This window comes from Tasmannia lanceolata, unplaced genomic scaffold (genome assembly GCF_043159265.1).
Source record: "Tasmannia lanceolata isolate RefF3 unplaced genomic scaffold, GAP_Taslan_0.1 ptg000026l, whole genome shotgun sequence".
NCBI classification, from domain to species: Eukaryota; Viridiplantae; Streptophyta; class Magnoliopsida; order Canellales; family Winteraceae; genus Tasmannia; species Tasmannia lanceolata.
Window position 1 is genome coordinate 332,884 of NW_027518703.1, and position 15,125 is coordinate 348,008.

The 15,125-nt window shown below is 37.5% G+C and overlaps 1 protein-coding gene across 1 annotated transcript in view; it reads left to right on the forward strand.

The window, feature by feature from the left end:
* Nucleotides 1-15,125, forward strand: part of LOC143858408 (structural maintenance of chromosomes protein 1-like) — a 58,286-nt gene that overhangs the window by 15,653 nt on the left and 27,508 nt on the right. Inside the window, exons 4-10 of the mRNA XM_077369062.1 lie at nt 1,099-1,337; nt 3,959-4,225; nt 4,400-4,670; nt 6,878-7,002; nt 7,258-7,367; nt 7,450-7,557; nt 7,644-7,783. Coding sequence (XP_077225177.1) covers nt 1,099-1,337; nt 3,959-4,225; nt 4,400-4,670; nt 6,878-7,002; nt 7,258-7,367; nt 7,450-7,557; nt 7,644-7,783 — 1,260 coding nt within the window. The remainder of the gene's footprint in view (nt 1-1,098; nt 1,338-3,958; nt 4,226-4,399; nt 4,671-6,877; nt 7,003-7,257; nt 7,368-7,449; nt 7,558-7,643; nt 7,784-15,125) is intronic.

Consider the following 15,125-nt stretch of genomic DNA (forward strand, 5'->3'; position numbering starts at 1 on the left):
ATACCGATAATACCTCTACTAAGTGCTCATGGAGTGCTAGGTTCAGGGTTTGGAACAACTGGAAACCAAGAAGTTCTCGGTATCTTTATTTTTTGATTGCTGCTGTTTTGTCATTATATCTACTGAATGTCTCTTAGGAAGTGGTGCATATGCTAGTAAATTGATTTCTACCGATATGGTAGAAGATTGGTCCCGACAGAATAGTGATGTCACCAGTGGTAGAAGGGCAGTTTCTAAATGGATAATATGAGGTTGTTTCTTGAAGTTACGCAGATTTTTGACTTTATAAGCTGGATTTTACAAATGTCCATTTGTTTCCTATATTGTGGAATGAAGATTATGATTACGGCATTTTTCTGGCTGGCCAGGGAATTCTGCTTTTGTTCTTTTTTTCCTTGTATTAGTTTTATATATTAGAGCCACTAAGGACAAACTTGCTTTTGTAAGTATACAGAATATTGTGTTTGTATAAACTTTCTCATACTTTTAAAGCCTGGAATTGTATAAATACATGATTTAACTACCCTTGTTAACAACATACATGTTTTGGTTTTATTCGTTTGAGCCAAAACAGAAGAATGGGTTTATGGACAGTCCGAGAGTGAATGTATTTCAAAATTTCAAAATACATTTTATATCTTGTTGCTTGAAAAAAATGCCGTTGTTCTACATTCTTTTGATTTTTAAGAATTGTATTTTTTTTTGTATTTTACATTTAAAATTCAGATCAATCCAAACTCAAACACTTCCGTGGAAGTTTGGCTTCTACACTGTGGTTTTGGGGTGCAGGTGGGCATTTTAGTCAGTTGGCCTTTTGGTTCCATATCATGGACCAATAGTGAAATACAGTTCCATGTCATGGACCAATAGTGAAATACAGTTGCTGCGTAGAAATTTTTATTGAACTATTCTTTCTATGCTTCAAATATTATGTGGTGATTTATTCTAAGATTGTCACTTGGCTTCTTCATAACCTAACCATTTGTCCATGTTGTAATTCAAAATTTCAAATGGCATCTGTATACTTGTTTCTTTACAAATGGTCTGAAGGAATAAAAGTTTTTAGATCCTCTTTTGTGGTGTATTCTTATTTTTCAGCAACCAGATCTTCTGAAGCTAAAGGAGAAAATGTCTCGAATTAATTCAAAAGTCAAAAGTTGCAAGAAAGAACTTGAGAAAAAAAAAGACGACCAAAGGAAGCACAAAAAAGAAATTGAGAAGTTACAGAAGGACTTGCACGACGTTACTGAAGCTATGCGTGAGCTAAATGAGCAAGGCCAGGATGGAGTTGGAAAACTTCAACTTGCTGACAGTCAGCTTAAGGAGTATCATAGGATGTAAGTGCTTTATGTTCTGGCCATTATAGGAATTAACACCATGGTTTTCAAGTCAACAACCTGATTTCCCTTTGTACTTGAAGTGCTATGTCACAAATATCTCCGAGATTTTCAAAATATAGCGATTTTATCATTTTGCTAAAACGACACAATCGCTATATAATTCCAAGAATTTTAAAAAATATAGCGATAATTTTCGTTTATCGCGATAATATCATGATATTTTTTATTTTTTCTTAATTTATTTACTTCTATATATTTTTAAATAATTTTGTTTTTATCGTTTTTCCCTGTATAAGCCTGAATATATATATATATATATATATATATATATATATATATATATATATATATATATATATATATCATGAGATTCTCCATTGCTGAGAAATTCCTGAGAATGATATTTGTGGCGCAGTTGCAGTGTTGGTTCTCCAATTTTCAAGCATCTCTTTTGGTGCTCTGTTATAAGTTTGTTGTAGTTTTGTTTGGCAGCAAAATTTTATGAAGTAATGTTTTAAACTAACGAAACATACAAGACCACAAGATCCAGAAGGTAAGGCTCAGTTGCCTCATCTGAAAATTACAATTGAATCTGATATTTTGATGCTATAGACAATCTAACTAATCCGTCCTTGGATGGCTAAGCAGCCTCCCTGTTTATCTCCGTAAGTTTGCAAAGAAAAGAGACCCCTAAAACCCCATTTTAGTATTTCCTTGGTGAAATCTCCCAATCTCATTGGATATGTATCAGTTCTGTCAAGTCGCCGTCTGAGTGATGTGAGCATATTAGGGGACAATTCCATACTTTAGTGATCTACAAAATGATGTTTTCAAGCCTCCAAAACCCAGCTTAAGTTTTGATGCCCAAGCCATTCTACTCTCTCTCTCTCTATATATATATATATATATATGTGTGTGTGTGTGTGCGTGCGTGCGTGTGTGTGTGTGTGCGTGCGTGCGTGTGTGTGTGTGTGCATATATATTGTGTGTATATATAATATACATATATATTTGTATATATTCAGCACGCACACAGATACATCTATCAATCTATCTATCTCTTTATATATATATATATATATATATATATATATATATATATATATATATATATATATACACACTTTATAGCAGAAGAGAAAATGGAGAATTATTGTCCATTTACCCTCCCCACATATTTGTACATGCTATCCATGTGAGGGTAAAATCGTAATCTACATCCGCAAAGTACCGACACAGGGTCTATGACAATTACGGAAAAAAACTACCAAGAAGAGGTAGAGACATATAACAATGACGAAAGAACTACTTTATATTACTCATGCAGGACACTTGCAAAATATTGACGGATTTCAGGCACCTGAAGAGCAACATCAATTATGCAAACCTCTATCGATTGGAGGGCTAGGATCAGCCTATATCGATTGGAGGGCTAGGATCAACCTATGGAAATGATTTTACGGGCACAGCCGATTGATGTTGTGTTCCATCACATGGACGGTTTGGATCAACCTATAAAGCCACATAATTTCAATCTTACCCCCCTCCTTTATGCTTTTTTAATAAAAAATCTATAGCGTGATCTTAACCATCCAATTTAAGAGGAACAACATATTATGGAAACCTCTATAGATTGGAGGGCTAGGATCAGCCTATGGAAATGATTTTTGGGGCACAACCTATTTATGTTGTGTGCTATCACATGGACGGTTTGGATCAACCTATGATCTGGTCCTTACAGTTCTTTGTCGGCCCCCGCATCGCACGGGGTTTTTTACTAGTGTATATATATATATATATATATATATATATATATATATATATATATATATATATATATATATAAGCTCTTCCAAAAACTTGGAGATCCAACTACAAGGAGACAAGCAGTCTGATTATGGGCAGACTTTAACGGAAAAGTTGAAAGATAAGTCACCCTTGCTGTCACTCTACAGAACCGTAGATGAGATTTTCACCACATACAACTTCTCACTGTCGGGGCCCATAGTGCACGAATTTAATGAAGGGGCAGCCGGCAATGGCAATCAAACAAATCCCATCTCTCCAACCAACACGTTTGTAAGTGAATCCTCATGTTTCGCCGGATATGATCCAATGCGCATGTGGCATATGTGCTTGACGATCGGGGCCGTTGTTTTGATAGCCCTTTACAGGGGACCTGAGAGATCTAGGTCTGATGCCAAATGAAGATCTCATTTGCAAGATTGAGACGTGCAAAAAGTCAAAAGCTTAAAAACATCTTAGGACGTCTTTTTCATCATTTTTGACCGAAGGTCCATAATCATCTCTTTAAAACGGGATCAAGGACAATAGATCAGACTTTTGATGGCCAACAATATACATGGACCAATTCACTGTGCACTTGGCAGTGGGTCCATGCCTACATGGTTGTTTTTCTTAACGAAAATAATGCCCATCTTAGAGGGTATCTCCTCTGTGTGTGTGCGCGCGCGCGCGCGTGCGTTTGTGTTTATCCACATGCAAGCGTGAATTCTTTCATCCGTACATATCATCTAATATAATCTATTAGTATTTTTCTAAAGCATTAATTTCCATGCATATAAATCCTCAAAACTGTCTGGAATTTCACATTGCAGAAAGGAGGAGGCTGGGACAAAAACTGCAAAACTGAGAGACGAGAAAGACGTCCATGACAGGCAGCAACTTTCTGATGTTGAAGCTGAAAAAAATTTGGAAGAAAATCTTCAGCAGTTGATTAACCGGGAACAGGAGCTGGAATCACAGGACGAACAAATGCAAACAAGATCGAAAAAAATTCATGATGCACTTATGAAATATAACCAGGAGCTCTCTCGAGTGAGAAAAGAACTGAGGGAGATGCAAGATAAACACCGGAAATCGAGGTTGGTTGATTTATCGTAGGTATAATTTTTGTTTATCTACAAGTTAGCACCTCATGTAATGGTTGGTATAGGAATTTGCCCACTATTGTTGCTTTGAGTCCACATCGTTGGATGTGATTCGTATAACATTGCTTAATGTCTCAGTAACTCAAAACATCATTGCCTTTCATACAGGACAAAGTATGATAATTTGAAGGCAAAGATTGGCGAAATAGAAACCCAGTTACGTGAGTTGAAGGCTGATAAACATGAAAGTGAACGAGATGCCCGGTTGTCTGAAGCAGTTGAGAACCTCAAACGCCTGTTTTCAGGAGTCCATGGTCGCATGACCGATCTTTGTAGGCCTACTCAAAAGAAGTTTAATCTTGCCGTTACTGTTGCCATGGGTAGATTCATGGATGCTATAGTCGTTGATGATGAAAATACAGGAAAGGAATGCATTAAGGTATTGACCATGTGCTTAGATTAATTTTGTAATTTTACTTCTTCAATTTCTGAATTGTTACCATAATCATTATGTATAATATTTTGTGAGAAGATATGTGCATGCTTTGAACTATTCACCCCTCTATGCTGAATCCGCTTCGACACACGAATCAGACATGGATTCGTGTGGGACAGCCGGGGATACTTGTTGCAGCCGTGTCCTGTATGAATCCTAATCCGGCCCATGGTTGTCTCTTTTAAAATGGGAATCTTGTATATTTTTTATTTAAACATATTTTCTTAATTTTTTTAATATAAGCACAAGTCATCCTCTTTTAATAAAAACCCTAACGCCTCGCCCCTCCACGCTCAAAATTTTCATGAATATATATATATATATATATATATATATATATATATATATATATATAGAGAGAGAGAGAGAGAGAGAGAGAGAGAGAGAGAGAGAGAGAGAGAGAGAGAGAGAGATGCAAGGGCCGGAGAAGGGCCCTTGAATAGATCCACGTCATTTTAAAAATTGGTTGAGAAACTGAATTTGGTTGCACTTAATGATGGGGATCTATTCAAGGGCCCTTCTTTAGCCCTTGCATAAAGAGGGCCCTTGCATCTATCATTCCTAATATATATATATATATATATATATATATATATATATATATATATATATAATTTAAAATTTTGATTTTTTATTTTATTTAATAAAAATTACTGAATTCACGAATCCTACTTTTTGAACTTTGCGAATCTGACACCTCGAATCAGTGTCGGATCCCTACACATGAATCTGAATCCATGCAACACTGATGGAACTTAAGCATTCAAGTAGCTTTGGAAAGCATATCCACTTGTATAACTATTTTTGCTTAATGAAGCCAAATGATAGACAAAATCCGGCAATTTTTTTACAGAGTTGAGCTTTGAATTGATTTACCACATTGGTCTTGATTTGTTGTTATCAACAAAAAATCTTTGGAATATTAAAATACAATAAGGGTCCGTTTGGATGCCGAGAAGATTTTGATTTGAATTTCTCACATTTGCAGCCCATTTTGCATTGTGATTTGGATCCGGATCAAATCCTTGGATTTCCAAATCAGTGACTGACAGTGAAAAAATCAGATTTCCAAATATGCTGTGGAAATAAGTAATTGGAAATCCACAAATCAGGCAGTTTCCTTCACCCTCTTTCCTCATCAACCTCTCCTCTCCAGTAGGAAGTACCCCCCTTCTCTCTCGTCTCCCTCAACATGAGCTGGCGGATCTATTCATTTTGTATTCAAAACTCAATTCCAAATCCAAATACAAAATCTGAGGTATCCAAACAGGCCCTAAGTTTCTATAACACTATCTTTTCACTTTTAGATGACATTGCTGTTTGCACTTAGCCTTCTACCCCTTCACTTGTAGATGGGCTCTTTATGTCACATTCTGACAAATTAATTTAGTGATATGGGGCTGTAAGCTTTATCTCTTTGCTCGTCCATAATGGTTTAGATATTCTTGGTCCTGCATTACTTTCTCTGTCAAATTGAAAATAATCATCATGATTATTCTTATTCGCTTCTTAGGTGAATTGCGTGCTTGTACCATTAGTGATTCCTGTCTGAACTCTAGCAATAGTAAGTAGTGACTACTAAGTGCTATGCACTTAGGTTTTCCTTTACCTACTGCATCCTTTAACGATGTTTGTTTTGTTTTTACCCTTCCTGCCCATTTAGTTAGAACTAGCCATAATATCCTGACCCATTTACCTATGAAATTTTTTTATCCTGAACCATTTGACCAGGACATGAACATGAATGAACACCTAATCGATGTGGACATACCTTAAAAATAATGATACCTCCTTGGCCATTGGAGTCAGCAGGGTTGCTACTGCATCGAGTAGATTGGTTCCATTTTTCTCATTACATTACTGTTTCAGTTTGCCCTTATTTTAAGCTTTTTGTCTATGTCAAGTGAATGTTAGGGATGGAAGAAGGTCAATTTCATTGCATAGTGAGTCACACATGATAATTTGTTAACACTGCAAGTTTTCTTTGCTCTTTTACTGGAGGTGTGGAGTGTTCTTGTTTTAAAATTTCAGTATGTTACTTAGATTGTTTCTTAGATTATGTTTTTAGTTCGCCATCATATTTTTCAATGTTTATTTTGAAAATTGTGAATGTTAGTATGATAAAAATGCATTTTTTTTGCATATTTCAGTACTTGAAGGATCACCGGCTTCCCCCTCAGACATTTATACCTGTACAGTCAGTCCGTGTAAAGCCAGTGATTGAGAAGTTACGCACATTGGGTGGAACTGCAAAGCTGATTTTTGATGTAATTCAATATCCTTCTTAAATGACCCTGCGTTAGTGGCTCTAAGGATGTCCACATATTCTTACACACACATACGCTAAAAGTTATTTCAACAGATCCATGTCTCAGAGTCATGTATAGATTTTCTCATTTTCATATGCGAACACATACTCAAAGTATGTTTTTTTAAGTATAATTGCAGATGTCTCTTTGTATGCCCGTTTAGTGTAGAACTTGTGGATCTATTGATTAACGAATTGCATTGTTTTTCTTAACAATAACACGTTTGATCTAGCATTGGAGAAGGCTATCTTATATGCTGTTGGAAATGCTTTAGTTTGTGACGGCCTTGAAGAAGCTAAGATTCTTAGTTGGAGTGGGGAGAGATACAAGGGTAAGTGCTTACATATCTGCTTTACCCGTTGCTTTTCTCTTGCAATTTATGAAGGCTAATATTTAGTGGTTTCAATGTATAGTGGTAACCATTGATGGGATCCTCCTCACTAAGTCGGGCACAATGACTGGTGGGATCAGTGGAGGAATGGAAGCTAGATCACATAAGTGGGATGATAAAACAATTGAAGGTTTCCCTTCTCTTCTTTTTCTCTTTTGACAGCAGTTTTTCGTTCTCTCCTTATATTCAAGTTTTGATTTTTTCATTATTTCATAGGGCTTAAGAAAAAGAAAGATGGGCTTGAATCTGAAATGGCAGAGCTTGGATCGATTAGAGAAATGCAGATAAAAGAGTCTGAAGCATCTGGGACAATCACTGGACTTGAAAGGAAGATCCAGTACGCAGAAGTTGAGATGGTAAACAAAATGAACCTATAGTTTGGAAATATGAAATATTTAGCTGTCATGTCAGGTAAGAGTTAAGAATTGTTCAGGTAAAGAACTGTAACTTTACTGATGATATATCGAGTTTGATGGTGTCCGTACTAAGCTGCAAGTATTTTTTCCCAAAAAAGATACAGTGGGCCCCAAATGGTTCGATGATCCAAACCATTCATTTGTTGGGCTCGACTTAGGTAGTCCGTGCCCCAGAAATCATCTCTATAGGTTGATTCTAACCCTCCAATATGTAGAGGTTTCTATAGTGTGCCGTCACTCAACAGACCGGAGGGTTAGGATCATCCTATCGAGATGATTTTCTGGTCCACGGCCTATCTAAGTCAGGGTCCAACCAATGAATGGTTTGGATCATCAAACCATGTGGGCCCCTCTGTTTTAAAAAAAAAGAATACTTACACCTACATGCGAACACCGTATAAAAAGTCATGATGTGTTGTAACAAGACTAGTCAATATGAACTGTCTAACTACAATTCCTTGGATATATATGGTATAAAATATGGCAATTGATATTGGCACTGCCATGTTTTGATAATTGCCCGGACTCATCTTGTCTTTTATTATTTAAACTGCTATCAAAAGTTATTACAGTTCCCAAAAAGCTCTCAGAAGTCAATTGAAAAAGAAAAGACAGGCTGAGTTTGTGCAATTAGTAAAATATGTTAGTGCCAATAGCATACCCTAAAATATTTCTTCTTTCAGGCGTTTAATATGTTAGGTTGATAGATAAAGATACAATACACAGAATAATGGAAGAGGAAGAAAAGAATAAAAATGGGAGAGATATGTATGGGAGTGAGTTTCAGTTCATTGCCATAATTTTATTATTTTTCAGTTAAAGAAACGTTTACACATTGATAGAAATAAACTTAATGGGAAACACAAATGACCACTCACTCTTCCAAATAAAGTAAAAGATGTATGATTTGATGGGAGTATCATGCGGCTGATTATCAATGGGAGCATGCTGGGAATAATCATCCCCATCAGCTGTTTTGGGTCCTGATTCGCCCACATCAGTTTTTCGAATTTGTCCTTGCACCTATCAGATGTATGATTTGATGTCACAAAATGTGCACACGTATTCTGCTACATTGTCCTCGACCACTTCCAAATCTTCCCACTGACTCTCGATCATGTCCTTTACCAAAATGTGCACGTCTGCTACTTTCACCTCTGCCCGAGTATGCCAAGCTAGCCTCCTCTTCAATGCTAAGATGTGAAGGTCTAAAAATCCCAACTCATTGGAGTTGATAATACAAGGTATTCAAAGAGAAGCTCTTTGCTGGCTAGAATCTGTCCACAAATGGAATGGAATTCCAGACCTAGTCTAGAACGGAACTCTTTTTTTCTTCGAATGGTAGCCAATTTATTCCGTAGAAGGGAGACTGAGATGGTCAATACAGGAGCAACACCAAGCAAGGGTAGAGAAAGAAAATAAAAAAGAAAATAGAGTACAATATCAAGGAGGAAGAGAATCGAAAAGCGCCAAAGCTTCCTTAGAAACGCCTTCTCTAGCAAGACTATCGGCCAACCCATTAGCGGATTGTTGAATATGCTGATAAATGATGATGGATGTTCCCACCTAATCTCTCATTTCATCAAAGTACAGATCAAATTTCCAATGGTAGGGGTGAGAGCCTTTGAGCCAACGGATAACATTTAGGGAGCCCCCTTCAATCACCGCATTATCCATTTGGCTAACAGTTTTATACCTTGATGGATTGCCCTCGCTTCGGCCTCAGAAGCATCTACCTCTCGAATGGGACCTGCAAAGGCCCAAATCGCCTCCCCGATCTCATTTCACAATACACCACCAATACCGGCCGGTCCAGGATTCCCAAAACTAGATCCATCAAAGTTGAGCTTCAAAGTCTAGAAAGGAACTTTGCAACTTTAAACTCTTCTTGTTGCCTTTTAAGAAGTTCTAGTTTCGTAGTTATTGAGATACACATTCAAATCCTCCTGCATACAATTATTTGAACTATAGTACTCACTCATGATCCTGTCTCTTTGATGAAACAAAAATAAATCCTCAAATATCTCGTACACACACGATGTATTACCATAATAGTAATACTGTCTCGTGTAGTTTCCCAAACCTCCTTAGGTCTGCCAAGGAACATCATGTTTGTACTGACCTGCCGTGCAGTTTCATTCTCTTGGCCGTTTTCATATTTGCCATGTTACTTTTTTTAACTTTCCCTTTGTACGAAGGTTGCTGTTACCAACTGAGCCCATTTGTGTGTGTGTGGGGGGGGGGGGGGGGGGGGGTTCTTTGGCCCATTTAACTCAACTTTTGTAAGTTGCACCTCCTGTAACTCTGTAATGTTTTGAAAACTAGGCTTATCTTTACTCATTATAGACATTCAAGTGAAGGACAGCCACTTGAAAAACATAGAAAATCACAAACGAGCAGCAACTAATCTCAACCAACCTTATACGCTTGAGTAGTTAACCAGGTCAGCAAGAGAGCAACTGCTCATGAAAACAACACAACAGCAATAGGGCAGCAATGAAGCACACTCACCAATTCAAACAGGGACAACCATAAAGATGACGTCTCAGGAGCAAATGAGTTCGTGTTTTTTTTCTTTTAAAGCCTATTCTCTATTTTTTCTATTTTGACCTCTTTAGTCTTGATCGTCTTGCGCTCGATTTTCACCATGTAGAATTAGTGGAAGAAAGAAAGAAAAAAACAGTGAGTTTTTAGTTTTTAGTTTTTACAGTAAGCAAATTTTCATTTTTCTGCTTCATGTTTATTTAAAATTTAGAATTTTTTCTGTTTCATGTTTTTTTTATACAATTTGCACTGTGGTGTTTATTTCATGTTTACTTTTAGTTGTCATGTTCACAAGTTTTACTTCATGTTTACTGTAACCAATTTTCACTTTTACACTTGCAGTATGTTTACTTCATATTAATTGTAGGCAATGCTTACTTCACGTTTACACTTGGTTGGAATTTGGATTTACTTATGGTGGTTGGATGTACTTATTTTTAGATCTGGGAAACATTGTGAATAGATTATTTGTATTTTCTCTAACTTTTAACTTCACTTTCATATGGTTCCAGTTTGCTTCCCTTAACATGTCGTCACCGCTTCATGCTTCTGCATTTTCCACCGAAATCGAAATATTTCCGTTTCCGTGCCAACCGAAACCGTTACCGAAACCGAAATTTGAAACCTTGAATATTCCTTCATTGCTACCTGCAAAAAGTAGTCTGCATGGATCTTTCACCTGGTTTTCAGCCTGAGAGGAGAGGGTAAGTTTGTAGGATGAAGAAAACAATTTGCGCTCTCAAATGATCACATTGGGTATGGTTTGACAAATTTAGTTCAACTATGGTTCATATAGGGTTCAAGAGGAGTGGTGCAGATTATCCTATCTGCATCAGATAAGTTGGAGATATACAAAATCTTGTTAAAGTATAAAAGATAAATAACGCCTATCTCCAACAGCTTAAGCTTTTGGAGAGGTTGGTTAGTTAACATGGTATCAGAGCCAAAGGTCTTGAGTTCAAACCTCCCGGATAGCAAAAATCCACATGCGATGGTCAGCCCAAAGTGGGACCACATGTGCCACGTGTTTGCCAAGTGGGCCACACGTGCGGGGGAGTGTTAAAGTATAAAAGATAAATAACGCCTATCTCCAACAGCTTAAGCTTTTGGAGAGGTTGGTTAGTTAACAAATCTTAAAGATAATCTTGGGTGGACATTCAATATTAAAGATTTTGATTCTCTAAAGTATATCCTAGTATTGAAGTGGCCAGATCTATGCAGTGCATCTTCCTATCTCAAATGAGATATCTTCTAGGCATGTTACAACTTACAAGAGACTGGTAAGTTAGGAGCAAAGTCAGCGGATTTTCTTATGAAACCAAACCATATATTAGATGATCAACATGAGGAACCTCTCACTGACCTATCAGTGAGAGGTTGAGATTGGTTGGGAAGCTTATTACTTCACCATTAATGGATCAGACATTGGCTTTGCAGTAAGTATGGTTTTAGGTTCATGCACTCTACTTGGACTACGCATCCAGAAGCAGTTTAGAGGATCTATGACATTTGAAGGGAACAGATGTCAAAGGTATTCTATATTCCTAGGGGCCATCTGACTATAGAGGGATACAAAAATTCTGATTGGGTGGGCTTTCAAAGTGACAGATCTGGTTGTGTCTATTTCACTTTTGTTGAAAGTAATCTAGGTGAGTGGAAGAGTAAGAAACAAGCTGTGGAGGGGAAATTTAGTGTAGAGCACAGGGTATTTAGTCATGCGACTTGTGAGCTTTTGTGGTTAGATACTCATAGTTATCGATTTCGTTTTGTTTCAGCCAAAATGGTTGAAACATCTCATTTCATCCGAAAAACCAAAACGGAACAAGGGTATGTTCCATTTTGTCTGGCGTTTTTGCCGTGTTTCAAAAAAACACTGTGTTTCGTGCGTAAACATGGCGTAATGCCATTTTTCAGACGAAATACCTTTTTTTCTTCTTCTATTCTTCTTGCCCCTTCTCAGCATAAAATTCTAAAAAAGAAAAAAAAGTCTAACCAATCTGGTATTTTTACTATTTTAAATATTTATAAATTCTATCATGTCTAAACATTATTAAATCCCAAATGCCCGGTAAAAGAAATCTCATAATTTAGTCTCTAAATTTTTTTCATCTAGTCAGCTACTATTCTAACACTAGTATTTCAACTCATAGTGATTTCCTTGAAGTAAATGTTGGATATTTACAACCTTGATGTTATGATGGATGGGGTTGCAGAGGATGACCCTGTTGTTCCATTTTTTTTAGAAAATTTTGATTTTTTTGGATTTTTAAATTTTTTTAACTCAAGTCAACTCAACTCAACAAAGCCTTTGTCCCAAACTAGTTGGGGTCGGCTAAATGAATCCTTTAGAAAAATTTCATGGAGAAGGTGAAAGGAATCTACCAGGCTCTAATCCTGGCTCTAGTTGGGTTCTTTACGTGGATCATTTTCTTCCATTCTATCCTATCCAAGGTCATGCTATCTGTTATGTTCCTAGCTATCAAGTCTTTCCTAACTGTTTCTACGCAAGTTGTTTTTGGTCTGCCCCTGGCTCTTTTTTCTCCATCAATTTGGCACAAGTCGCCTCTTCTCACCGGAGCATCCAAAGGCCTACGTTGGATATGTCCAAACCATCTTAAGCTGTACTCTCTCATCTTCTCCTCAATTGGTGCCACCCCCACCTTTTTACGAATGTCTTCATTTTTAATTCTATCTAACCTTGTGTGGCCGCACATCCCATCTAAGCATTCACATCTCCGCTACACTCATCTGATGCACATGCTGCTTCTTGGTGGCCCAACATTCTGAGCCATACAGCATGGCTGACCTCACAAATGTCTTATAAAAGTTTCCCTTGAACTTGGTGGGATCTTACGGTCGCATAGAACTCCTGAGCCAAGCTTTCACTTCAACCAATGCTCTTAATCTATGGTTTACATCCTCTTCAATCTCTCCTTCCTTATGTAGAATTGAACCAAGATAGTGAAAGATATCCCTCTTACGTACCTCCTGGCCAATCATATTGTAGGGAATTTAACCGGGTAGAACTGACCCTTAAAAGCTAGCTGTTAGAGCGAGGGTGCCCATTCCCTTATAACCCATCCACATCCATTTCACATGTCCGATGTGGGACTATTGCTTTTGCGTGGAACCCCATCAATCTCCCCCTCCACACTGAAGCAACGTGGACTATCTCGCCTCTCCACGCGGTGGCAACGTGGGAACAACGAGATCTTCTCCGAGGGAATTCCACCATCCTCGGAGGCACACCGGGGTTTCCGAGATCTTCCCGGGAGTTACTACGCCCTAGCTCTGATACCATTTGTAGGGAATTTAACCGGGTAGAACTCACTCCTAAAAGCACATATTTACTACATCCTCGTCCCGCCTCCTTACATTACTAAAGTTGCATTCCATATATTCTGTCTTAGTCCTACCCAGTCTAAAACCCTTGGATTCCAAAGTAGTTCTCCATAACTCTAACTTAGCATTTACTCCTGTTTTGGTTTCCTAGCGTCTTTTACGAAATGAATGCCGAAACAGCTGAAACACCGAAACGTTCCGTTTCACTGACCAAAATGAAACGGTGAACAAAACAGAATCGACACCTAAGCCTCGCAGATATGAGAGTAAGAGTGGACATTCCCATGAAATTCCATTGTGATAACCCGACATTTCAGTCTCTCATCTTCATTCTCCCTTCTCTTTATCTCATCAAGTTTCACCACCCTTTGTTCAAGGTTTAAGTTTTCGGTTTCGGTCTGTACTTCGGTCGTGATGGAAATCGAAACATGTCCTGATGCAAATTTTGGTGGAAATCCCGTAAAAGTAGGAAAATGTATGCAAAATATTGACATTTAAGTTTTCAGTTTCGGCCTGTGCTTTGGTCGTGATGGAAATGGAAACATGTCCTGATGCAAATTTTAGTGGAAATCCCGTAAAAGTAGGAAAATGTATGGGAATGTATGCAAAATATTGGCATTTAAATGAATCTTCAGGACGTGCTAGAATAAGCAGAACAAATACACTAAAAACCATTACATAAGAGAAAAACCCCTTAATGGTTTTTTTTGAATGGTCGTAGCTTTCATTAATAGAGAAGGGAAGACTGAGAAAGTCCACCCATAACTAGGAGTGATTACAGCCAATTAGAAGATAAAATAAAAAATAAAAATACACCCAAATTAACATTTGCTATGGAGGCAAGAAATCGAACAATTGAAATTTCTGTCTGTTAACTCCTTCCCTTGCTAGCCTATCTGCAACCCCATTTGCTGATCTTCTGACATGAACAAAGGAAACAAGAGAACCTTCCACTCTATCTCTAATCTCGTCAAACAAATGAGCAAACCTCCACGGAGGAACCATAGAACCCTTAAGCCATCTTATCAGATTGAGAGAATCGTCCACTATCAGCTGATCTAAACTATTTCTATTCATAAAAACCCCTTAATGGTTTTACTACATCAAACACCTAGTGACCTGCGCTGTCGTGTAAGTTTGACAATTCAGTGCATACTACATTTCACATGTAATGTATATAAATATTTATACAGAATACATACACCACATTTCACATGCAATTCATATAAACATATTTTTTTAACGCATACTGGTATAGTACACCACTAATACACTTGTGGTTTTGGTTTCGCTATGCGTTTTGATTTCGGTATGTGTTTTGTTGGGGATGAAAATAGAAACATTTCAGCCGTTTTGTTTTGGTTCCGGTTGAAATTTAAAACCATGCTTAACAAGG